General features: G+C 48.6%; 9 protein-coding genes across 9 annotated transcripts; 5 read left to right on the forward strand and 4 right to left on the reverse strand.

Annotated features, from left to right (window-relative positions):
- Positions 1–3093: 3093 nt before the first annotated feature.
- Positions 3094–3666, reverse strand: N7481_006515 (uncharacterized protein; the record flags this gene model as incomplete). Its single annotated transcript, XM_057265734.1, has 1 exon — positions 3094–3666. The coding sequence occupies one exon, from the start codon at positions 3664–3666 to the stop codon at positions 3094–3096; it is 573 nt and encodes a 190-aa protein (XP_057123454.1).
- Positions 3667–7266: 3600 nt separating this feature from the next.
- N7481_006516 (uncharacterized protein) lies at positions 7267–8364 on the forward strand (the record flags this gene model as incomplete). The annotated part of the gene is made up of 1 exon (XM_057265735.1): positions 7267–8364. One exon carries the CDS (start codon positions 7267–7269, stop codon positions 8362–8364), a length of 1098 nt encoding a protein of 365 aa, XP_057123455.1.
- A 1209-nt stretch (positions 8365–9573) lies between these two features.
- Positions 9574–11223, forward strand: N7481_006517 (CDC50/LEM3 family protein; the record flags this gene model as incomplete). Its single annotated transcript, XM_057265736.1, has 6 exons — positions 9574–9673; positions 9787–9823; positions 9898–9994; positions 10117–10828; positions 10902–11064; positions 11130–11223. The coding sequence occupies 6 exons, from the start codon at positions 9574–9576 to the stop codon at positions 11221–11223; spliced, it is 1203 nt and encodes a 400-aa protein (XP_057123456.1).
- A 678-nt stretch (positions 11224–11901) lies between these two features.
- Positions 11902–13015, forward strand: N7481_006518 (zinc metalloprotease; the record flags this gene model as incomplete). The annotated part of the gene is made up of 2 exons (XM_057265737.1): positions 11902–12195; positions 12356–13015. 2 exons carry the CDS (start codon positions 11902–11904, stop codon positions 13013–13015), a joined length of 954 nt encoding a protein of 317 aa, XP_057123457.1.
- A 405-nt stretch (positions 13016–13420) lies between these two features.
- spt16 (chromatin-remodeling protein SPT16) lies at positions 13421–16811 on the reverse strand (the record flags this gene model as incomplete). Its single annotated transcript, XM_057265738.1, has 6 exons — positions 13421–13912; positions 13991–14589; positions 14651–16223; positions 16275–16396; positions 16459–16543; positions 16629–16811. The coding sequence occupies 6 exons, from the start codon at positions 16809–16811 to the stop codon at positions 13421–13423; spliced, it is 3054 nt and encodes a 1017-aa protein (XP_057123458.1).
- Positions 16812–17705: 894 nt separating this feature from the next.
- rps1 (40S ribosomal protein eS1) lies at positions 17706–18824 on the reverse strand (the record flags this gene model as incomplete). The annotated part of the gene is made up of 5 exons (XM_057265739.1): positions 17706–17849; positions 17926–18427; positions 18523–18548; positions 18626–18710; positions 18811–18824. 5 exons carry the CDS (start codon positions 18822–18824, stop codon positions 17706–17708), a joined length of 771 nt encoding a protein of 256 aa, XP_057123459.1.
- A 680-nt stretch (positions 18825–19504) lies between these two features.
- Positions 19505–20029, forward strand: N7481_006521 (transcription elongation factor 1 family protein; the record flags this gene model as incomplete). Its single annotated transcript, XM_057265740.1, has 4 exons — positions 19505–19507; positions 19567–19608; positions 19671–19809; positions 19869–20029. 4 exons carry the CDS (start codon positions 19505–19507, stop codon positions 20027–20029), a joined length of 345 nt encoding a protein of 114 aa, XP_057123460.1.
- Positions 20030–20434: 405 nt separating this feature from the next.
- Positions 20435–21382, reverse strand: N7481_006522 (uracil phosphoribosyltransferase; the record flags this gene model as incomplete). Its single annotated transcript, XM_057265741.1, has 4 exons — positions 20435–20486; positions 20547–20718; positions 20802–21160; positions 21228–21382. 4 exons carry the CDS (start codon positions 21380–21382, stop codon positions 20435–20437), a joined length of 738 nt encoding a protein of 245 aa, XP_057123461.1.
- A 588-nt stretch (positions 21383–21970) lies between these two features.
- Positions 21971–24563, forward strand: N7481_006523 (WAPL family protein; the record flags this gene model as incomplete). Its single annotated transcript, XM_057265742.1, has 2 exons — positions 21971–24232; positions 24288–24563. The coding sequence occupies 2 exons, from the start codon at positions 21971–21973 to the stop codon at positions 24561–24563; spliced, it is 2538 nt and encodes an 845-aa protein (XP_057123462.1).
- Between the last annotated feature and the right edge of the window lie 71 nt (positions 24564–24634).

Below are 24634 nucleotides of genomic sequence, written 5' to 3' on the forward strand. Positions count from 1 at the left end.
TCAAGTTCCTAGAATAGATTTGTAATTTAGATGACAGATTAAAACAATAGTTACCTGTTTATTATACATGAAGTTGTTGTACATGGATGCTTTTGCCTGGTCTCCCGGTAACAATGATTTATCCTCTTGGTGTGAGAATGCCCAGATACTCACAGAAATCAGGATACAACGTAGCGATATCTGGCAAGATAGTAGTAGCGGTTCGACGAAAGTAACAGCTTGAGGAAGAAGGGGAAAAAGAGACGAAAATTACTAGATATATGTACATAACTAGGCGCGGATGCCTAAGCGGATGCTATGTGTAAGGCACCGACAATGGTAACAACCTAGGTTCGTTACAGAGGGAAATCCAACAATCTGGCAAGACTCTTCGTTAATCTGATTGTATTCGAAAAGTTCCTACCCCTCAGTACGACAATAGAGCAATAAATCATTTCTTTTACCAGCGAATACCATTGCAGCCCTATAGGGATCTACAAGGAGGGACTCAAATTAGACTAGCGTGTTCTAAGTCAGGATTCATAGCTTTTTAGTCTCAGGGGCGGGCGTAGCTTCAAAATCACACCCACAGAATAGGACTTAGCGATAAGGTATTCTTCTGTAAGCGTGAGGTCTTTGAGAAGGTCGGGATAATGCTGACACAGAGTAACATTGATTTTGTTCCTTATAGAGAGCTTCGAAACGGACCCTTGGAGAAGAGCAGTATAGCAGAGTGAGTATATGTTCTGGCCCTCGTCAGACCATCCACAGCTATCAAGGCCGTATTTGAACGATAGAAGAATGGGGTCATTGGCCAATACTCGTCGTATTTCAGTAGTGTAGGCGCTCTTACCACAGGAGCTACCCACACGGGCTAGCGGGGGTTCTACTAACGGCAAGTTGAGTCTTTGTCTTTTTTTGCTGTGAAGCATACGGTAACTGAAAAGAATTAACAAACGGATTAAAAGATGTGGAGTATACAGAAAGAAGTCGACGGCAGGAAGCATAGTCGGTAGCCTTCGAGAGTTGCAACCGGAGCAGTAAGCGATGCCACGCCAGTAAACGAGGTCGCTTTGGCAATATAGAGGTGTTCACGCAAAGAGGATTCAGGGCTCCAGAAGGAATTGGAACTTGGCAGCACAAGCAGGGACAACTGTTAGTAATGGGGCGTGAAGCAGGCAGACGACAAGCAGGACACTTCGGAGGCTGAATACTTAACGGTAAACACACTCAGCAACCACAACAATTACAAGAACGCACGGTGAGCATTATGTAAAAATGATAGGATCGGAGGCAAATACCGGTCATGATATAGAAATGTGAAGCACAACTACGGAGTACAAAGAGAGCAAATGAAAATAGACCCACCACGCAGAACAGTGGCAATAATGCAATAGCCGTCTTCGTAGATGAGCATTAAACGTGCAGAGAATGAAGCAATAGAAGAGCAGTATCTTGCATATATCTGCAGAAATAACTCTATGGCCCTGACCTAAGGCGAGGAAGGCAACAAAACGGCACCAGCAGGGTGGGGAAGCAGCGGGAGCGAAGCAATAAGAAAAGTGCGTGGCAAGACACTCTATATTCTTCTTAATTCCACGTCTCGCGCTATGTTAATGTGCGTCGATTAAGCCCCTTTCGCTCACTTCGTTCGTTTCAGGGCACAAGCCGAGAAACAACAAGTGTGCTGAGACGCTCCTCGTTTTCAATGTTAATATATGCATGTTCTGGTTCATCCATCGGGACTAGCTCGCCGAGCTTCTCGATACTTTCTTCTTATATACGGGCGTGTTCGGCTTACATTTTTCCGTTCTCTTCCTAATTGACAGTGGATTAGTGTCAGAAAGTCGTTAAAATTTTTGATATAGGAAGTAGGTGAAGGGGGTTAGTTTAAAAATCGTTTCAGGATTTGGTTTATCGTAATCGTTAAAGAGAGTTGAAGGAAATGAGGCTACCATTGAAGGTACAATTTTATCTAAGAATCGTTGAAGAAATTGCAGAGTTAATCCCAGGCAGTCATTGGAGAGCGTGGCAAATGGAAGAATCTGAGAGAATTGATGCTAGAAGTTGAAGTTGATCGTTGAAAGACATTAAGGATTACCATTTCTCAACAATGTTGTTTTCTAGCTCGAGCAGTTGACTATATTCATTTTTTTTTTCTATAATTCTGTTTACTAATTCTGAATTAATCGTTATTTCTTTCTACGACTTCTTATTATAAGTCCCTTTCAATGATGCCTAGTCGGTTAGCTTAAACGACTCTTAGTAATCGAGTTTTTTACCCTTTACTTACCTATTATTTTATAATTTTCTTGAGAAAGTTTCTCTGACTTAAAAGCTCATTAGAACTTATTATTCCATTCTTACTTCATTGGCTCCTTCAACAGCTTATTAAATTAATTTTTACTGTAGATAGTACTACGATAATTTTAGCGCTATACCCTATAAGATTATTCAATCTGACTTAAGAAATATTATAATAGTTATATTTTACATACTATACGTACCTGAGTGAAGGAACATAATTTTTATACTTAGCTGGCTTTCTTCCTGTATAATCCACTCACGCATTCAGGCAAACATAACGTAGCAATCGAGAATAAGTCAAGAACCAAACCCAAGCCTCCTTAAAAACAACCCGGTTCCCATGGGATAGATTTATGAACAAGTTTTTAGATGATAGTATGAGGAGCGGAAGCAACAATTGGAGAAAAATTTGGCCTCTACGATCGAAAATGGAAACTTTGTCACCTAAAGTAACCCTTTGAAGACATTATGCGTAGGATCTACCTATCGTCCATCCATTTGATTTAACCTGGCGTCACACTCTTCTACTTGGATTCCGCAAGGACAGGATAGTGCGGTATAAGTTCTCTGAAGGATTGCCATTCCTTCCTGAATTCAACAGTATTTCTGAGACTATCTATCATAGGCTATAGTACAGATTCCGTACTAGCAATCCCTATTGTATAGACCGCTAGCTCATTCCGAGTCCGAAGGATAGAAGCTTTTATACGGCCATCTCTGAACCTTGCTATTGATCGCGGTGCTTTGTAAGTAACCAACATGGTCAACGATCCACTGTAGCTGACACTAGAAAAAAAATAAACGTCATTAGAGAGAGAACGATAGACAGAGAGGGATAGAAGACAGCAAAGAAAGTTTGATGCAGGAAACAAGCTTGGCACGTACTTCTGAATTGCAATGTCCTCCTGTGTAGCGACTGTCTGACCAAACGTCGCTATTGCCTCTGAATTGAACTAGATCCAAAACCGGGATACTCATATAAATTGAGACGTTGATATCACCTTGATTGAGAAGAGTCTCTGAAACCCAACCGGCAGTCCATTCAGAACCAAAGCCAACATTTGCTTGAGTCCACTCAGCGGATTTGACTACAGTCAAAATATACAACCCATATTTCCCCAAGACTGTATTCTCGGCGCCTTTGACCGGTAGATAGCCACTCCCGTCAGTTGGAGTTGCGCTCGTCCTCTTAACGAAATAGTCTGTATCTCCATCACCGAATAATGATGTTTCGTCAGGTATTATTTGATCTGGTCTTTGTTTGAAAAGGCCACAGACGGTGTCATCCCAATTATCATACAAACCAGAAGATAGCTTAGCAATGAAAACTTCCTGCTCTATCCAAATTGCCGAGACGGCAGCGGCATAATATGCTTGCATCATAGCAGTAGTCAAGTTATATTTGACTCCGCGGGGGCCGGAGTAGCAAAGAGTCCATCTCGCAAGGACACAATTGCGCCTGTTCGGCTGTTCGAATACCAACTCTTATTGTCTGGGTCGTTTACCGCACCGGTGATAGCTTCTCTACCAAATGAGAGTACGGCATTTTGAAGCATTTTAGTTCCGCTGGTGATTACAAATTGGAGGTCGCCCATTACATTGATCTCGGTTTGAATACTATAGAGTATATTAGAACCATCCCTTGCAAGATGGGTGTGTGAGAGAGGGGTCATACACGTCTGTTGCGGAGGATAGTAAACCATTTGCAACGCCGTTCCCTATGGTGGTCGTGCCACCTGCAACTCCTGCCATTCCACTAACATCAAGAACGGCGTCGCTGGCCTTGGGGTATCTTTTGCGGCCGCGGCCTCCTTAGCCACTTTGGACGCTTTATCAGAAAGCTCCGCTGCATTCTTCCCTATCTGTGTCAAGAACGTAGCAAATCCTCAAATCCTCTACTGAATATACCAGGAATCCCGGAAACCATAGTGGCAACCCAGGAGTCGTTAGGCTTGACAATTTGTAATGTTAATGTTATGAACCATCAAAGAAGTGCTTTTGTTTTTGAAGATGCTCACCGATGCCTCTGTTTGGCTGAAATCCGTGGCCATCTCGGTCGATAGTCCATTGATTGTTATTCCTGCATCTCTTATCGCATTGTGGACCCTCATAATCCAGTCACGGAAGTTCTTAATCGAATAAATAATAAAGAAGTACCGCGGGTTATCTCCCCCACCCGATTGGCACTCCGAGCTAATCTCTCGGTGGCGCATCCCTCATCGCTGTGTAAAGCTCATGAAGTTCCGAAGAAACATAGCTTCTGCGATTGCAATAACGGCGGAAACCGTTCCCAGAACTTCAGCCACGCTAGAAATTATACGTAGTCCTTGACTTCGAGATGTTGATGGTATTATTAGGGATATATCCGCTTTCGTACCTTTGGGTAGTTATCTAGACCAAATGAGATCTAACGAGTGGGTGCGAAGATGGCACAGCTGGGCTCAGTCGATATAAGTAGCTGAGGGGATGTATCATCCTGGGAAATATTCAGCCTCAGGGTCTTGGGGGTCAAGTTTGACGAGTCATGTGAATGCGCTAATGTACCCAAGTGGCCGGCTAGCATGAGTAGCAATGGCCCTGGGAAATTTATATCATGATTTCAATTATGAGAGAATTAGGACAGTCTACCTTGCGTACAAATGTCAAAGCCTATGTCGTAGTTCTTGCCCCCTCTTTTTTCTTCTCTAAGCCTATTACTTTCATTGTATGCTATTGTAGATTGCCTGTTTGTATTATTCGTATCTTGATCTTCGTCGTACCCGAGCTCTTCACAATCCACCTACTCGCTATTTATTTATTGAAAGAGGGGCCAATCAGTAACATTATGCTAGCAATTATTCAAATGTACTTTTGCCCCTAGGTTGCATTCGTAAGAGCTAGAAGGTAGAGGCTAGGTTAATTACCCTTGAATCACTGTTCTCATATGTGCTTGCTAGAGGATGACACAATGCGAGAGAGCGAAGCTATCTATAGATGAGGAAGGGATGGCAACATGCCCGAGGTAGTGACTCTGGACCAGTCTTCACAATCAAACCCGCGATTGCGTCGTTGGCTATCACGTTCGGCTGTAATATAAACATATAAGCTAAAGGTCACCGTCGATTCCGGTTTGTAGGACCTGCATTTCACATCCTCATCCAAGTATGATTTTGTGATTCCGACTTTGATGCCTTAGGCACCAATACCTCAAAAGTGCCTTAATGAGTAGTTATATACTATGTACCCATATGCCTATGCGCTAACCAGTCCAGTATCCCAGCTCGGGTCATCCCCAATATGTGGTATCTTTATGGGCTGGCCCTTGTAGTCCCAGTATGAGAGGGCTAATCGCGGTTATCCACGGCTCCGGTCCGCGGTGCCGCCGTGTAAGAGGCAATCAAGATGAATTCTAGTTTATCTTTCCAATTCCTGGTGGCGAAGTTTCACTTTTTGCCTGTGCTGATTTTGTGTGAGTGGAGATGAATTGAAAAACATTGAGGATTTTTTTGGCTACCGTAACGCTTAGATAATGGGGCAAAATCGCATATCTTGGAATAGTGGATACTTCTGAGAAGGCATTGTTTTCTAGGCTTTCTGTTGTAATTTAAACTACGTGATGGATGGGACGTACGACATAAGATCACATAGATAGCGACCAGGCTAACTTATGGTGCAGGGGTAATATTTCTCGGAAGGTTCAGCAATTTTGATGCTATGTATAAATGTGGAGTGCCTGGGCGTTTCGAGCGGGTTGATGTCATCGGGTCCACTGATCAAATCATCTACATACAGTGCGCAGTACTCGTACGCGCCGCGTACTGTACACAGTATTGATTCGTCAGTGGGTCTGGAGCAGAGTGGTCCAGAGCTGTTTCACATGAACTGATACGGTCGGAGAAAGTCTACAGGAGGCCTCCCCTACTCTGTACTCTGGACAGGAATTGGCCTTGTCAGGATGATCAAGCCAGGGGTCATCTGAAAGGTGCAACGGATGCGATAGGGTGATTTCGAGTGAGACGAGTGAGATTGGGCCCCAATGGCGCAGTTAGCCTCGGGAGCCGTGCACATCAGCTTGGCGGTTTAGATAAGGATACATCGCACGGGGCAGTATACCACCGGTACTGTGGTATACGTATAGTACCTAGGTCAGTATACTCTATAAACACAATGCTACAGCGACTGTAGATACCATATCATCTATACCCTCTCTACTCTGGACCTGCTTTTTTGTATGATGACATCCCCATTCTTCAATTGAAATCAATGCTCTCATGATCTATGATCTCAGACCACGATCGCCCGATCACGCTACCCTCCCTGGAATCCTCGACCATTATTGGTGGGACTCCGCCTCTTGGGATCGCCTGGATAGACCAAAAGAGGCTTAGTGCAACACCCGGGCATCCACCCATGAACGAATGAGCGACGTGCCCGCATGAAGGTTGTCATGTGGTTGTACTGCTGCTCGAAAGGTGAGTCTTAATAACTTGATACAATATTACTCGTACCATGACTCTGACCTGATTGACTCATCCTTAAATAGGCGCCAGTCAGACCATGCTAGTTCTAGTCCCCCTCTTCCCTTTCCTCTCTTCCCTTTTCCCTTTTCTCTCTCGGCTTTGACTCACTAACCCCGTCGCCACTGCCTGACAAATCCCCCCTGCCGCCCTCTTCCACTCTTCCACTCTACCGCTGCCTATTCCATTGACTTCCTTTCATCATTTAACCCATCAATTCCCTTTTCCCCCCCTTCCCCTTCCCCTCTCTCCATCTTCATCATCTCCCAATTCTTGCAACTTTTGCAATTCCTGCAATTACTGCAATTCTTCCATCTCCCAGATCCCAATTCTACCCAATTACCCAATTACCCAATTTATCCCCACATACACACCCCACCCACCCTGGAAATGACCTTTGGGTCGCAATATCCAGGCAAACACCCAACCATGATGCATCGTCTACCAGTATCGAGCCTAATGTCTCCCCCCCGAGTCAAAGCCAATGGAGACCTTTCACTCTTCCCCATCGCTCGATATTAAATTACCTCCCATCTCAGCTGATCGCAAGCGCACACAGTCCGAGATGGATCTCCCGTCGCCACCCGTCACGCCTTATACAGCCACCAAGAAGCGTGCACGATCGCATACCGCCGATCAAATTGATCGTGATGTTGCTTCCACTCGCGATCCTGTTCTCTTCCCTCCTCGTCATGACTCGGTCACTGGCGTGGAAGAACAGGAACAGGAACAGGAACAGCCCCTCTTCGGTCCCATTGCACCCCCTGCTGCGGCTGCCTTGGTGGATCAACATATCATCTCGCATATGGCCAGGTTTGAGAACAAGAGGAATAAACCCACCAGAGAAGAATATCTCCTCGCCCTATCATGTGTGCCGGTCGTCTCAACTCACTACAATCGTAACCCGGCCGCCTGGGCCCGCGAGGAACGAGAGACGCTGGAACGCCAGTTGGTCTTGATGAATCGCACTCGCCCAGCCGACCTGGATGCCCGATTGAAGAAGATTGCCCCCGCTCCCGCGAAGAATCACAGATCGGATAAGCATCGTCAAGTCGGGGGTGGTCTCACCCCAGCTCAGCGTGCGCCCCGAACCCGAGTGCGCCGTACTCCCAAATCTACCCCCAAGCAGCAAGCCCTGGATTCATTTGACTACCAATCCTCCCCTCTGCCAGCCAATGCCAAGCCACGTGGATCCATCGGTACCAACCGGGATGACACGGATTTCAATGCCCTGCAGGACTTCTCGCCTCCCATGGAGATCCTGGCGGGTAATACGAAAGCGCTCAAGGCTGACTGGAAGGGGCAAATGCTGGATTTGAGCAATGACCCGGACCGACATCTGCTCAGTCCCGCCGAGCTCAATCTAGCCTCCACCCTGAGATTGTCTTGTGCCACATATCTGTGTAGCAAGCGTCGCATCTTCGAGGCTCGTGTCCGCGCCTTGAGTGTAGGCAAGGAGTTTCGCAAAACAGATGCCCAGCAGGCCTGCAAAATTGACGTCAATAAAGCCAGCAAGTTATGGACCGCCTATGATCGGGTTGGTTGGTTCCGACCGGATCTTTTCCGTGAATATTTGAGATAAAGAACATCTCGATTCACATCGTCGAGGGATTTCGCAAATGACTGGCCTAGAGTGCCATCCTGCCATCCCTCTCCTACCCCATCTCACCTCCCCCCGTCGCTTGATGTATCGCGACACTTCCACCTTCCCACTCCCCTCCCCCTCTCCGTCTCCGGATTCACCGCAAGATTCGGCATCTCGCCGACCAAAGAGTCCAACCCGGACCAGACCAGACAGACTATGGATGTTTCCAGATCCAGTAAACTGACCGTCCTTGCCTCTCGGACCGAACGATTATTAATTGTCATTGACTCCAGCCCTGATCTACTATTTTCTCCTCCTCCCTCTGCGGAGTACTATCTTCCCATCCTCAACTATGGGAAGACAGGTCCATTCACCTCCGATCACTTTGGGGTTTCGTCGCTGAATTCTCATTCTTTTCTCTCTCCCTCCCCTCAACCTTTTATTATTATTTTTATTCCTTTTTTTCGGCTACCATTTTGCCAATGATGCATTACGACACATTCATTTTTTTTGGGGCTCATTCCCCCACTCGCCCCATGCTTGCTTGCTTGCATGCGATACGTTGCGTTGCGTTGCTCTTGCCTTTGCTGCATGGATTTCCCCTTGGATTGGATATTGGCTAAGGCGTTCTTGGATTTGTTGTGCCCACGCACATGTCTTGTTTTATTTTTGTATCCCCCATCTAGAATGGCCGGCTTGGGACAACATGCGGTGTTTATGTGACTTTTTCTTACATTGATTGGTTCTTGCACGCCCTTTTGAAAGGGATTTTCTTTGGCACCAGTTTCAGTACTCGGGATGATATGATACCCTGACCAGATACGATTCGTTTGTTTGCAATGACATTATACATACATGAAGCACATCCGCTCCCGAAGTTCAACAAATACAGTAATCCGACTGTAGTCAATATCACAACAACCACTTGTAATAACTAGTAATAACTACTAGTAGTTTATTCTATTCTATTCCAATTTCAATGAGGCTGTGTTCTAAAAATAAGCCTACGTCATCTAGTACACTCTGTCTGTTGTAGGCTGTGGGGACCATCCGATGTTTTGATTGGTCTACCAGCGTATCTCTTGTCCGCCCCGGCCGCCTTTTTCCTTGTCCCTTCGTACATACGTTCCGTTCCGCCTTCAAGTTCCCCATCGCCACGCCATCGCCATCGACATCGCATCGCTCCCCACGCGTAACACCGTCGCCATGTCGCAGGATGATGTGACTCGGCCCGAGTCGGTCGATGAAAATGAGCGCACCCGCGCTGCCGAAGCAGACAAGAAGCCCAAGTCCCGCAGACCAGCCAGTGCGCATCCACCCACCCGTCCCCCATCCGTCTCCCTCCGCACCGTCGAGTGCTTCTTGGAACGAAATGATTCTCTCATGACTATTGTTGGATGAGACTGACAGACACGTTAGATACTGCTTTCCGACAGCAGCGATTGAAGGCCTGGCAGTAAGCCCGTCACTTCCGGCTTATCCTGGATATCCTTCTTGCAAGAACCCCTGGATGTACTGACCTCGACCTAGACCGATCCTGACACCCAAAAGTGTCTTACCCTTATTCTTCATTGTCGGCGTTCTCTTCGCGCCCATCGGTGGTGTTCTGATCTGGGCCAGTTCCCAGGTATGCTATCCGACCCTCCCCAAAGCCCCATTTCGCCGCGCGCGCGCGTGTCACTCGACATCGTTTCCCGCCTCCTCCCGTTTCGCCGCGCGTGTCGCTGACGTTTTTGTGTCAAATCATAGGTTCAAGAGCTCGTACTCGACTACACCGACTGCGGAGCGCAAGCCCCTTCAACATGGCAAAGTATACCGCACCAGGTATCCTACACCTTCAAATCGAAGCCAAACACAACACCGTCATGGAAAAAATCCGTCTCAAAAGACAACGGCACTACAACCTGCTCCCTGATGTTCGAAATCCCCGAATCAATGGGCCCGCCCGTCTTCATGTACTACCGCCTGACGAACTTCTACCAAAACCACCGACGCTACGTGCAATCGCTCTCCCTGGACCAATTGAAGGGCACAGCGGTGTCCAACTCCAGCATTAAGGGCAGCACCTGTTCCCCGCTTGCCGTCGACGACAAGACCCAGAAAGCAATTTACCCATGTGGATTAATTGCGAACTCGATGTTCAACGATAGTATTTCGGAACCCAAGCTCCTGTCCGGAGACCAGTCTTCGACTACTACGTACAGCATGACGAAGAAGGGAATCGCTTGGTCGAGTGATAAGGAGTTGTATAAGCAGACCAAATACAGCCAGTACGACGTCGTCGCGCCGCCGAATTGGGCCGATCAAAATTATGAGAAGGATGGTATTCCGAACTTACATGAGAATGAGGATTTCATGGTTTGGATGAGGACGGCGGGGTTACCTTCTTTTAGCAAGTTGTCGCGCAGGAATGATGATACTGCTATGGAGAAGGGGACTTATCAATTGGATATTACAGATCGTATGTTTGCCAGGGTGAAATGGAATGGTTGGAAGTTTTCTAGTTCGGGATAATCTGCTAACGATGATTCTAGGATTCAATGTGACCGAGTACTCCGGAACGAAGGCGATTCTTCTCTCGACGCGCACCGTTATTGGCGGGAAGAATCCTTTCATGGGAATTGCTTATGTTGTTGTGGGAGGAGTGTGTGTGCTTCTGGGGGCTTTGTTCACGATTGCTTATTTGGTTCGGCCTAGGTATGACTATTCCGAATGGAGACCACTTGACTTGAACCCTCGTGCTAATTATATTGTCTCCATAGGAAACTGGGTGATCACACCTACTTAACCTGGGATACAACCGATCAGCCCAGCACCGCAACGACCACCGGACGAGATGATCGAGGTGCACCCTAGACGATAAAAAAAAGCTGGACCGAACTGGACCGAACTGGACCAAACCAACAGAACTAATCCTCACAAAAATCTTCCAAAAAAAGCAGAAGTCTTCTCATTTTATCTTCTATCTTGGCTCCTTCCCTCCCTGAGGTTTCCTCTCCAGTATGCAAATGCAATTGGGTCTGTGAATAAATTAAGTGGACCATTCCCGTCCCGGATCAGGTGTTTATGTTTATTTTTTTATCAAGGAGTTTGCGTTTATATCTATGTATCTATCCAATCCAACATTTGTCACAACAAGCAGCATTTCCCCCCTCCCCAAAATGACCTCATCAAGACTGCCGAGGAATCCCCCAATGCGTCAATGATAGACACGTTCCCACCATCAACCCTTATTTTTCCCGCTCCCCCCCCCTTGCCTGCAGCATGCATTCCACACTGATGACGCCGCATTCCCCGGCCAAGCTCATGGCATCCATCGGAGCAGCAGCCAGCCAGCTTTCTCGCTAGCCTAGCCTGGCACTAGCACCGTGGCAAGGTCCGGTCATATAGAGAATGCGTAGGGATGTCCGGCCTCCATCTATTCTTTCAGCGTGTGTGACGGGGGAATAATAACACCGGCAACAACCCAGTGGGAAAACGATCACGACAACTTGAAGATCAGATCACGACAGGAGCCCCTCCAACACCAACACCATGGTCCGACACTCATTTGCTCCCGTGGTTCTTCTCCTCACAGCCCTGAACCTACTATTCCTGCAGACGCACTGCTCCCCCTTAGCCTCTCAGCAGAAACGCGGTATCTGCGGCACCGAGCATCCAGATCCAGCTTTCCTTGACGCAGTGCATAATGTCCGAGTCGACGAGTCAAATTCAAACACCACTGACTCCGAAGCTCGAAATGGGCCTATTGAGATTGAGACTTGGTTTCATATTATCAGTAGTAAGGCTGAGGCGGGTCAGGTTTCTGATGATATGATTAATAGCCAGGTTAGTTACTTACTTTTTGCTCTTGCTCTTGCTCTTGCTCTTGCTCTTGCTCTCCTCCTTGTACCTTGCCTGCTAGGGCTCGAGCAAGGGGGAAGGTGGTCGAAGATCATACAGTCAGTCACAGTTCAGTCAGTACTAACCAAAGACCAATCATTGCCAGCTCTCAATCCTCCAATCCTCATACCAAGACGCCGGCATCAGATACCGCTTAGCAGGAATAACTCGACACGTAAACGACGCCTGGGCCCACGACACCGACGACATCGGCATGAAAACCGCCCTACGAAAAGGAACCTACAAAACGCTCAACGTATATTTCCAAACAAACCTCGAAGCCGCACCAGGCCAATCAGGCCGCACCTCATCCAGAGCCAACTCAGCCTCTGACGATCTCTCCGCCAGCGTCCTAGGCTTCTGCACCCTCCCAGACCCCAGCATAAACGCCAACAGCCCGCGTAGTGCCTACGTCAAAGACGGCTGCAACGTCCTAGCGCAAACAATGCCAGGCGGAACTCTGGACCTATATAACCGAGGCGGAACAGCGATTCATGAAATCGGACACTGGAATGGCCTACTGCATACTTTTCAGGGCGAGAGTTGCGATGAGTCGAATCCCGGGGATTATATTGATGATACGCCGCAGCAGTCTTCGCCTACGGGAGGGTGTCCTGCTAGAAGGGATAGTTGTCCTGATCTTCCTGGGGAGGATTTGGTTCATGACTTTATGGATTATTCGAGTGATGTTTGTTATGAGAGTTTTACTGGTGGTCAGATCCGGAGGATGAGGAGTATGTGGGGGAGTATGAGGAGAGGGAAATGAGGGCTTCCAAGATATAACTTGAGTACAGTGATCCTAAACTTTACTCGTGGAGTTGACTGGGCTTTCCTCGTTGGGATTTTTCTTTCTTGTTATAGAGTTAGGGCTGGGGTTATCATCTACATCTATATCTACATCTACATTCTTACATTGTGTGCCCAAGTGGCACATGGTTCATTTTAAATCAAATCAAATCAAATCAGATAAATTCATAGAAAACACTCCGGTTTCTCCAAAAAAAAATACATAACTTGGTAAATACCAAGTAAAGAAAGAAGCCTTCCCTTCCCTTCGCCCTCTACTCTTTGTCCTCCATAGGCCTCTCCCCGTGTGAAAGAACAAAGAAATCCTGGACAGGAGAGAGAGAAACAACGTAATTGAATTAACCACCCCATTGAAGAACTGCATTTACCGCTTGCGCTTCTTACCAGCACCCTCATCTTCCATAACAGTCTCCTTATCCGCACGCTTAGCCTTCTTCTCAAGTTCATCCCAGTCCTCGCCAGATTCCTCGCCGCTGAGCTCTTCCTCATCTTCACTAGCATCAGCGCTAGCATCATCATCATACCCCTCGCTGTCCCCCTCGGAACTCGATTCGCCCATCTCATCCTCGGATAATTCAAATGCGGATTCTTCTTCGTCACCAGAGCCCTCGGAGTCGGACTCAGCGGCCAAGAATGACCAACCTCCGTCGGCGAAGAAACCGTACGGGTCGCTGACGACCGTCTTCATGATGGTCGACCAGTTCAGGTTCAGTGGACCCTCTGTGTATGCGATGTCGACGGAGTCGAGCCAGTCCTTGACACCTTCCAGCGCTTCGACGGGGATGGTGTTGATGTGCACCGGTGGGCGGTGGAAGTCCTTGAAGACAAAGACCATGTCGAAGTTTTTGAGCCCGAACTAGAGAAAGAAAAAAAAAAGGGCATGTTAGCAAGGGTTTTATATAGATAGCGGGGGAAAGAAACCCGGGAAACATACCTGCACGCGCTCTAGATGGGCAATTTCAATCTCATTGAGAGTGATGACCATGAAAGGAGGCTCAGTGAGCTGAACAAGAGTATCCGTAGTAGGCTGGATCAGGACATTGGAGCGGTTGGGCACACCAGTGAAACCAATTTCACGGAACGGAATATCAACATCAACACCCTCATCCTTGCCGGAATCCGAGACCTTCTCAGTAAAAGCCTTGAACTCGCGGTTCAGGGCAGCCCTTCGGCGTCTCTCTTCCTGCTCGGCTTCGAATTCCTCCTCATCGCCGTAGCGGTTCTTGCGGCGGCGATTTCCCGTCTCATCGAACTGCATCTCGGTAGCTTCGCGGTAGAACTGAACATCGCGCGTCTTTCGCTTTCCAATCATGATGGGTGTTTTGAGGTGCACGTGGATCAAGACGATCAGTTCATGGTCACACGGCTGGAAGAAAAGATGCTTGATATTGCTGAAGAGCACATCGACATGCTCATTGCGGAAAGGTGAGAGGTAGCGGAGACCATTTTGGTGGATCTCGACTTCGCCAGGAACACGCTTTCCGTCCAGCGGGGGACGGAGGAAGACGTCAGGCAGTTTGACGGGACGGCGGTCTAGAAAGATAGGTTAGTATATGTGATATTGCGGGTGATGTCGAATATGAATGAAACTTACTTCTGATTTCAACGAGCTTGTCTTGCTCAACCACGTCCTCCATCTCTTTCTTTTCCTGCTCCCGTCGCAGGGCATTCTTTCGAAGCTCGGTGATGTCCTGTGCAACTTGCGCCATGCGATCATTGTGCTTGGACCGCAATGTTAGGTTGCGGACGAAATGAGCCGATGGATCTTCGAACGGTTGGTCATCCTTTCTGCCAACACCTTGACCCGGCGAGAGGAAGTTGATACGCAAATAGGCGTATTCGCCCTCGTCACTCTTGCTAGCGTTCTTGATGGTGTTGATGTGGAACGGCACAGGCCTTCCCATAATTGGCACAATGACAGTCGAGGCTTTGTGGTCGACATAGATTGTGAGGTCCTTGACCTTAGCAGGCAGCTGGTTATCACGCTTGTAAGACTCGAAGCGCTTGAACTTCTTCTGCGCCACACCATTATCATCTCCGGTGGTGCCTGTAAATCGATCAAGACCTTCCTTGGTCTTCTTGGAAGCCAACTCTTTTTGATGCTCACGACGGCGGGCTTCGGCACCCTCGTTGCTCTGACTGGGACGTTCAGCACGGAGCTTCGTGCGGGTAACGTTTCGGCTATTCACGGTACTCGATTTTAACTCCTTCTCCTTCTTGGGCTGCTCCGGCTCCTCTTCGTCTCCGAAGTAGAAGGAGACAGAGTCCATATCGACGCCGGCATCCTTGGTGAAAATGTGGGGACCACTCTCTCCTACTCGGACTGTGTCGGTAATGACCATAGAGTAGTTTCCTTTGCCCTTGGCTTCATCCTTCAGATCTGTGAACCCGATGCTGATACAGAGCGTCATTCCGTTCTTGAGAGGGCGGTTGTTCTTAGCATTGAGAACCATGTTTGAGTCGCGCAACTCAATACCGATTCCGGCACCAACATTCTTTGTCAAGTGGTTCTCGAGCTCAGGCTTCTTCGATTTGACTACGCTGAGCGCCTTGTTGTATAGCTCCTTGGCCACAACCCCGTCACGGATCTCCTTCATCACAGCATCGTGAACATTGAGCAGCAATGAGTAGTTTGCTTCTTGAGACTTGCTCGGGTCCACCAAATAAGTGCGCCCGATGAGCGAGTTATAGGTTTTATACCGAATTCCGAAGCTGGAAAGAATAATGCCAGGCTTAAGGTTGTTGCCATCGGATGTAGCTGTCAGCTTCAAGTCGTAGGAACCACCACTCTGGACCACAGGTCCATAAGCCCAGTCGATCTGCTCGGCATCGAACTCGGCCGGCAGACGCGCAAGCTTATTGAAGAACTTCGCATCGTCAATTTTCCCATCCACCTTTGCGGCAATAGCCTTGTGTGTCATTTGCTTTTCCTCATCAAGGAGACGAGACATTTCATCGACGAAGTACTCCGACATCAGACCACTGCAGGCCCTGGAAGCATTGCGGATGGAAACCAGCTCTTCGGGGTCCTTGATGGCGAAGGCGGATGAAAGCGCGGGGGTAATGTCGACTTCCTCCACATCCTTCTGGACATCCTTGAAAGCGTTTTTCCATTCATCGGCGAAGGGTCCGGTGGTCGTATCTTTCGGAAGAGTGCCTACTTTTTTCTGTTTCGGGTATTAGTAAAGAACATCTTCCAACTTGGGCAAATGACATACTCCTGCTTCTTTGATGACACTCAGACACTTCTCGAATGCCTTTGTCTTAGTCTCGGGTTCCTTGGTAGTCACCAAAATCTCGACGGGAATCTTGCCACCCTTCAACGGCTCCAAAAGCTCGGCTATATTCCCACCGCGTTAGTATCAGTATTCTGAGAGGAAGAGCGAAATTGGCAGGACGCACCTTTCTTTGCGGTAGTGACAACGTGTACGGCCTCGGTGGTGAAGACAAAGAGGGTAGCGGGAAATTCGTATCCGAGGAGCCAGAACTTTGATAACAAAGATAGTATGTTAGCAGGAAGAACATCAAGAGCGCCGGGCCACCAGAGAGGAGTGGGTGAATGAATGACATACGTGCATGGCGTTGTTCTTCTGAAATGAGCTCTCATTCGAGTTGGTCTTTCCCATAAGAATGACGATTGAGTCTGCACCACCGAACAGGGTGTTTCCAGACCGCTTGTCAGCCTTCCATGACGCATAGAAGTTGGACAAGTGGTTGAAGAAAGTCTTCTTGTCAATCGCAACCTTGTCGGCCATGTTGGCGATCTGGTGCAAGGCAAAGCTTGCGGAAAGCTGCGAGACTTGCGCGGTGGGTGAGGCGAAAGGCTAATCAGAGATTAGGGTGGCATGCGAGGAAGGATTCGGTTGCCGATGGGGGGGGGTAGGAGTGAGATGAGAGATGGGGGAGGTGAAAGGGAGAAGGTTGGATTTAGCCTGAGGAACGCGCGAAAACGCGTTTTGGCGGAGTCGGTCCCAGCAGCCCCCCGTGCTCAGTTTTGCCTCTTTGGGGCTAGCGCAGTTTTCCGGTTCTCACGCAGTGCTCTACGCTGACGTAGGTACACAATGTGTATGTACTTTGAGGCTGAGTGATGAAACTGTTTTTAAATTTTAAATTTTGAGTTTTAAATTTTGAGAACAAAATGTGTACTATCCTTTGCACACGATATATTTGATCGCCGGTGTTGAAGGTACTTCGATGTGGCCCTAGTCCCAGAAAAAGCACACAAATATATCAGGACGCAACATAGCACATATACCAGCTATGCTAAGCCATGTAGTTTACAATGATGCGGACATAGACAATCCACTTTGCAAGATAGCAGAGTAGATGGATGGTACTACGTGGATTGTCGTTCAGATTTCAAAAAAAAACCTTGGATGGTTCCAAGCCATCGCTGGCTATACTCCAGGGCTACCAAGACTGACCACATGAGCGAGACTACGAGGATGGCAGTAGCAGATTTATCTTATGACGTTGATCCCGCCTTGGAGAACCGGTTGAACTACACCAGTCTCAGCCTGATGATGTGAAATGTGCCATACATGTCGTGAACTTTTTTGTTTTCCTAGTATCCTGAGAAGACAATAAATGTCATGATTGACCTAACTGACATCACGTAAAGAAACACCACCCCAATTGTGTCTCGCCATTTAAACGGCCTCCAGAACAGTCTCCTTGAACTCCCGCTCGACCTTCTGGCCCTTGTCATCAGTGGCCGACTCGCCGTGGAGGGACAGGAGGGCGCCCAGGTCGAACTTGGGCTGCTTGAGCAGCTTAACCTTGCGAATGTGGACCTGAAAGAAAGAAACAGAAAAATTAGTCGGCTGAAGAGGACTGATAAACAGAACTTCCACCAGAGATAGAACGTACATTCTGCAGGGGGTAGATGCCCTGGGTGGACTTCTCGATCTCACGGCCAATAACCTCGGGGATGAGCTTGTGGGTGAGCTGAGACAGGGTGCAGCTGGTGGCCTCGCGCTGGATGATCTCGGTCATCTTCTTGCGGATGGCCCGGATTTGAGAAGAGCGAGCGTAGGTGGTCTTCTTAATCTGGTTGGGGCGACGCTTGGTGAAGGCAATGGCGAACAGACGGATGAGGTAGTCGTCAGTGGTCTTCACGGTGACGTTGGCCTCAATGAGAGACTGCCACTTGCGGACGAGGGAGCGCAGCTTGTCGGTGGTGAAGTCCAGACCGTGGAAGTTGGTCAGGCAGTTCTTGCCCTGGATCTCGTCGACGCGGAGCTTGACCTTGCGGAAGGAGTGGTCCTCATCGTTCTGCAGGTCGGCGAGGGAGACCTCGAAGATACGGCCCTTGAGGGAGTCGTTGGCGTTCTTCAGACCGCTGGTGCGGTTGACAAGGGTCTTGCCGACACTTTGGTTTTCGTTAGCATCTGTTGTTCGTTGTAACGGATCGATTGTTCCATGGTCATCGATAGTCAAGGGAGAAAAAAAGGAGGGGTGTCCTACTCGCGGGTCTGGAAGGTGGAGGGGGCCTGGGTGGAATTATTAGTATTTCGAAATCCAATTAAATATTCGCTTTGCAAGCGATTGAGAAATGTAGGGAACTCACCTTGACGGAGTACTCGTCCTTGCGGGTGAAGGGGTCGACAGTGCGCTTCTTGATACCCTTCTTACCCTTGCTAAGGCGCTTGTTCCTAAAGACCAGTGGGTTAGTCGATCAATTCGAGATGGCGACGAGGACGCGAAGACGAGGATAGGGCCAGTAAAGGGGATCGAAAGAGTTGGGCGACGTACTTTCCAACAGCCATTGCGAATCGGTCTATCTGTGTGTTAGTTGAAAGATAGACAAAGGTATCGCTCCACGGCGCTCAAAGGTTTCGAGATTCACGCTGCACGGCTAGGGAGGGTTTCCAATTTCCAACCCACAGAAAACTCGCTAAGCGAGGCCCTACTGCTGAGGTCAGCGGCACGTGACACACACTCACAAATTTACCGTTCGGAGGAGAGCCAATCAGAGTGGGTTATTTTATAGGATGACTGATCTTACTGATGCGAGTAGGAGTACTACGAGTAGTATCACTGACCTCACTGTCGATTTTGCTTTGGCTGTTTTTTTTTTTTTTGGAGTGCGGTGGTGATCTTGTGTCTTATAGCGATTAAAGGGAAGTTCTATCTATGTATCTACGTACTAGTAAATGGTAACCATATTGTATTTCCAGTTGAAAATTAACAGTACTGTTTAGATAACTCGGAATTATCTGATTTTATTCTGTATACTCGTATCCTTCTCAATCATGAATTCCAATTCCATTGCTGAGCCAGTACTTACGACTTTCGACCCTCCTAGCCGCCTTAGTGCCTGAGTCTTGGCTGGAGAACGGGGACGGCGCGGAAGAATGGATCTCCGATAGCTGGTACTCCGCACCGGCGCCAACCCCTCACAACTCCCAACTCTCCATCGCGAACACTCACTTTGTCATCCTAGAGCATGGTATGTCGGATGTCGCCGAGTCCATTCCACGCAGTCCATCCTAACCATCTATCCTACAGGGAAAGCGCAAGTCGTCCAGTAAACCCCAAGGGCCGCGAAAGGTACGAACACGACCTCTACCCGTATCCGTTTCACTTTCCCCATCCCAGCTAACAGAGACCAGCGGGAACCTCTTGCCACCACATTCGCTTGTCTCTTCTGCAACCATGAAAACTCGGTCGTTGTCAAGCTAGACAAGAAGCTGGGTCTTGGCGATCTATCTTGCAAAGTTTGCGGGCAGAAGTTCCAGACCGGCATCAACTGTACGTGGAAATTGGAAATCCCCCCGGCGACTATGCGCATTTACTCACAAATCTGCTAGATCTCTCCGCTGGAGTTGACGTTTATTCCGACTGGGTCGACGCGTGCGATGCTGTGGCCAAGGAAAGCGCCAACCAATACGATGGCGCTACGAGCTCGCAGCTGGCAAGCAGCAAACAGGGTGCGCCGGCACTAGCGGAGGCCGATGAAGACGATTACTGATCATATTCGAGATTTAATTAAAAAAGGGAGGGAGGGGGCGAACGGCGCATGGTTCTGGTACCGATTCGATGAAGGTTATTTCCGGCGCATCCATCAATTCGTTTCGATCTCAATCACTCTTGTCCACGGATGCGCTCTGCTTTCGAAACTCAAACGCAATCAACATTTTCTCTTTTTATCAACAATATACTGTACGGATTTACGGTTGGACTTGGGACATTGGCAATCAAATAATTTCTTGGAAGTAGTTGGAATTGAAGTGAAGGTGAACATCGTCAACGATGTCCCAAGCTATATGCTTGGGGTACCCATGATACTATATACTATATTTAGGCCTGAGGAGCCGGGCAGCGTATGCGTCAAGCCTCAACTTACAATGCCATGTCTTGGACGAGAAGTTTGGCTCTACAGCGTATAATAACGGTCGCCAAAATCTCCAAGTCCAGGGACGATGTATCTGTGAGTTTCGTTAGTATCGTTAGATCTATGAAATAATTGGGTAAGGCGGCGTGTATACTTCTTCTCATCCAGCCCTTGGTCAATGAACGCGGTGACGACCCTCAACTTGGGGAATCGTTCCGCAAATTCGGCAACGCCAGAGGGGCTAGCAATCAAATTCAAAAACAGAATGCGATGCTCAGGGACTCCCCTCTCCTTCAGCACTTCCACCGCCAAGGTCGCGGATCCACCTTTGTATAGTGTCAGTAGGGCGGTCAGAAGCAAAGAGAGAGGCCATGCCATTGATATGACATGATTCATAAATTGAACCTACCAGTGGCGAACATAGGGTCAAGGAGAAGAACCCATCGGTCAGCAATATCTTCAGGAAGCTTGTCATAGAAAAGCTTGGGCATGCAGGTCTCCTCATCTCTTTGGATCAAGATCTTGCCGATCCGAACTGACCGGCAGCAGTCCCTCAGTCCTTGCTCCATAGCTTCTCCAGCTCTCATGATGGACACTCCGCAAATCTTTCCCTCAAACTTGACACCTAGGTAGTCCCGTCCAACGGGGGTTTGGATCGATTGCTCGACTACGGGCAGGTGGTTCAAGCCTTCTTCCACCAAAAGGCGAATAATGCGGTTGGAGTAGAAGATGAAGTCCGCACGGGCGGTACGCCCATCTCGGATCATACTATTTATTTTGTTAGAGATAGAGCATTCCAAGGAGATCTTTTCATCTTGTTGGAAGGTATTCTCACGTCAGAAGAGCAATCAACTGAGGTGTTTGCGGGAGCACGTGGACATTATCGTAGGAAACCTCTTTGGAGACGGTTGCGGTGGGCTTCTCGCCATCAGGGCGGTAGATGGGACCAACACCCTGGGCAGGAGAAGGGACCTGTGCTTTGCTAGCCATGATGTTGAGTGAGTTGAGGTCTGAAAGAAGTTGTCAAAGAGTTATCACCCCGCCAGGTAAAATAGAAGACAGGAAGCTGAAAGCGGGGAGGGTTTTTTCTCTTATCGCGTATCTCGTGGACCGAGTGACCTCCCGTCGGACTCCGCACTTCTGCTTCTGCTTTTGCGCCTGCGCCTGCCGTCGCATTCGCATTTGACTCTTCTCCAACTCCTGCATCCGCGGGGGCTACCAGACAACCTTGCTATTTGCTCTTGCTCTTGCTCTCTTTGAACTCGGATCTCCCATCGAATCCTCTTTACCAGACAATTAAGTCTTCCGCGACGTGATCTCTCGAGTCCGAATTGCACAATAAATCCCGCACGGTCCCTCGACACTTCCCCCCCCCCCATCTCCATCTCCGCTTGAAACGAAACCCCATGCTGAAATCGGCATGTCTGTGGCGCACACGATAGCTCTTCAAGCTCCTCTGATCGATCTTTCCGATCTGTGAATCTGCGAATTCTTTCAAAACCCAATTGTTTTCTCGCGCCTCCCTTTGGCGCGCATGAAATGTACCGTGTTTAAGAGGTTCAGTCTTGAAACGCGACAATGGATCCGTCGCGTCCCCGAAACAGCAAGCAGGTGACCTACGGCTCTTCGTCGAGACGGTCGATATCGAAGAATATATCTGGGAATGAATCAGCCCCAAGTCCTGCTCCTGCAAGGAGAACTCTAGCCTCTCGTTCTTCTAAGATCGGGATTTCCGGCTATGAGAATGCGAATGCCGACAAACGACCAAGAACCCCTGGGACGACCAAAGCAGCCGCAGCCGCAGGATCGCAAAAAGCTACGGATGATAATGTTTACGATATTCCATCTTCTGACGACGAAAATGCCAATCTAATCCTACAGCGGAAGCGACGACGGGGTGGTGCTCCGAAAAGCAGCATCAGTACACTTCAAATCTCGGATTTAATAGCCAGTGAAGACGATAAGCAAAATGGGGACAGCATTCTGAGTTCAAAAATACCGGAGACTCATACTCAAGTTACTCCAGCTCGGGCGAGGGTAACCCCGCAGGATCGAAAAAGGGTCCAGGGACAAAAGCGGGACATTGAGACCCAGCAACCGAGTCCTAAAAAGCCCAAGACTCCGACTCCCTCGAAGTTCAGCAGAAGCTCAAGATCTCAGAAATACGTCTCATCGTCGGAAGATGAGCTACAGAAACAGGTGCCAGCCAAGGGAAGCCCACAATACAAAGAGCCCGAACTTGAAGCCAGTGCCAAGTCGCTCTCGCCCATATCTTCGCCCATATCTTCGCGTCCACAGAAATCCACAAATATGACGATTGGAAACACAACACCGGGGAGGAGGAGGTTAGTCGATGCATTGGGAACAAGAGAAAGATCAATCGACCGGACATCATCGAATGGTTTTACCGACAGCCAACTATCTTCCCCTGTTGCCTCCCAAAGCCCAATTAGACCCAGGGATACTGGCGCTGAGTCACTCAGCAATAGTCAACGTGATCTTCTTGCACCAGAACCCACCACCGCACCGTCTCCGCATTTCTTAGGTGGGAAAGTTACGTATGCTCGACAGCGTTCTTTCCTGGACGACCTCAATCTATCCGGCGATATTTCCGCTGGCATAGAAGGAGATGATCTGTTCAGCCCCAAAGGATTGACTGAGGCTCTTCCCCGTGCTCGTCTATACGAAATAGACGATGTCACGAATGATGACGGGGCTGTTCGAAGCATCCATGAGCTCAGACAAGCCGGAGGAAATGCTCGCTACCGAAGTGCCATCGAGTCAATCTTTGAGGACATTGAAGATGCGCAGATCTCCGTGTCAGGCCGATGCGGTGCGTTGGCTCAGATATGTGGCAAATTGCTAGACCCCAAACAGGCACGGCAATTTGCGGAGTGTGGATTTGACAAGAGAATTGTGGATTGTTTGTCCAGAGATTTGGATTTGGTCTCTGCTACGCTTGCATTCTCTGCCTTTGGCCTGAGTTGCGCTGGTCGATCTCTGCCATACATCATTGCAACCGCTGCGTGGCCAAAATTGTTGGAAACAGCGCCCCTTCTCCTTTCTGTGCAGAAGGATGTATCCGTCGTGGCACGCGCCCGAGAGAATAATTTGTCCAAAGTGACCCAAGGGATTGTACAAGACATTGCACCGAAAATTCAGTCGAAATTATTTGCTGATGTCGACGGTTCGGAATTTTCGCCTTGTCTTTTGGCCCTCTTCTGCCTCAGAGTGACTATTTCCGCATTCAAAGAGAAAGGCGAAACCCCCTCTGGTCTTTCTACAGGATTATTGAGACAATTGGTCGATCTTTTGTTGTCTGAATGCACTCCAGAGAGCAAACAACCTATAGGGAAAGGAAGATCGCAGGTACTCGTTTTGGGGCTGGTCCTCCTTGAAACACATACGACTTCGAGCAGTCTTCTCCGGGACGAGTACTGCGATGCCTTGAAGTCACTTCCCGCGCTTCATAGCCTGCTCCAGGTGCCAAACGACTCGGATGAGGTCGGCCGGGAGCTTCAGAACCTCTACATCCGGGTAATTTTGAACGTGACGAATAGCAGCGCGGATCTGTGCGATCACTATGCAACATCTCCTATGATTGAAGCGCTGGCTGAAATCGTGACGTCCAAATTTAATGAATTAAATGGAGTCACTCTTTCCCAGCCAGAGGGAATCAGTTCCCTGGACACGGTGATATTGACGCTGGGCGCTCTCATCAATTTGACTGAACAGAGTGAAAAGTCTCGCATTATGTTCCTCAATACGTCTCGAGATTCTCAATCGATCCTCGATCAACTCGTCCACCTGTTTCTAGAACATGTGGAATCAACTGCACAGGTATGTACACTCCCTCTCTTCTTGACCATGATAATTCTAACTAACAAAATTCCAGGCCGATTCCGTTCCGGAAGTCCACCATAATGTAGCGGTAGGTTATCTTGCCGTTCTCCTTCTTTCTCTCTGTTTAGACCGTGGAGTGCGGCTCCAAGTCAAGGAAATCTTGCAACCCAAGGATCTTTCAGTGGTGATGTCGACGGTGGACGAGTTCATGCAGTATCACCAAAAGATCGAGCAGGAGCTGCACCCCATGCAGGACAGCAGCGAGACAGGTGGATTCCTCGGGCGGCTCCAAGACCTTGTTGGCCAAATACAGTTTATTGAGGGGTAATCATGCATGCGATGTTGCATGGTACCCCGGATGTAACTTTGTACATTTTTGTGGTTTTGGTTTTGATGGTG

Source organism: Penicillium waksmanii (assembly GCF_028829765.1).
Source record: "Penicillium waksmanii strain IBT 27052 chromosome Unknown utg000005l:1.0-5232799.0:1.0-5237142.0, whole genome shotgun sequence".
In the NCBI taxonomy this organism is placed as follows: domain Eukaryota; kingdom Fungi; phylum Ascomycota; class Eurotiomycetes; order Eurotiales; family Aspergillaceae; genus Penicillium; species Penicillium waksmanii.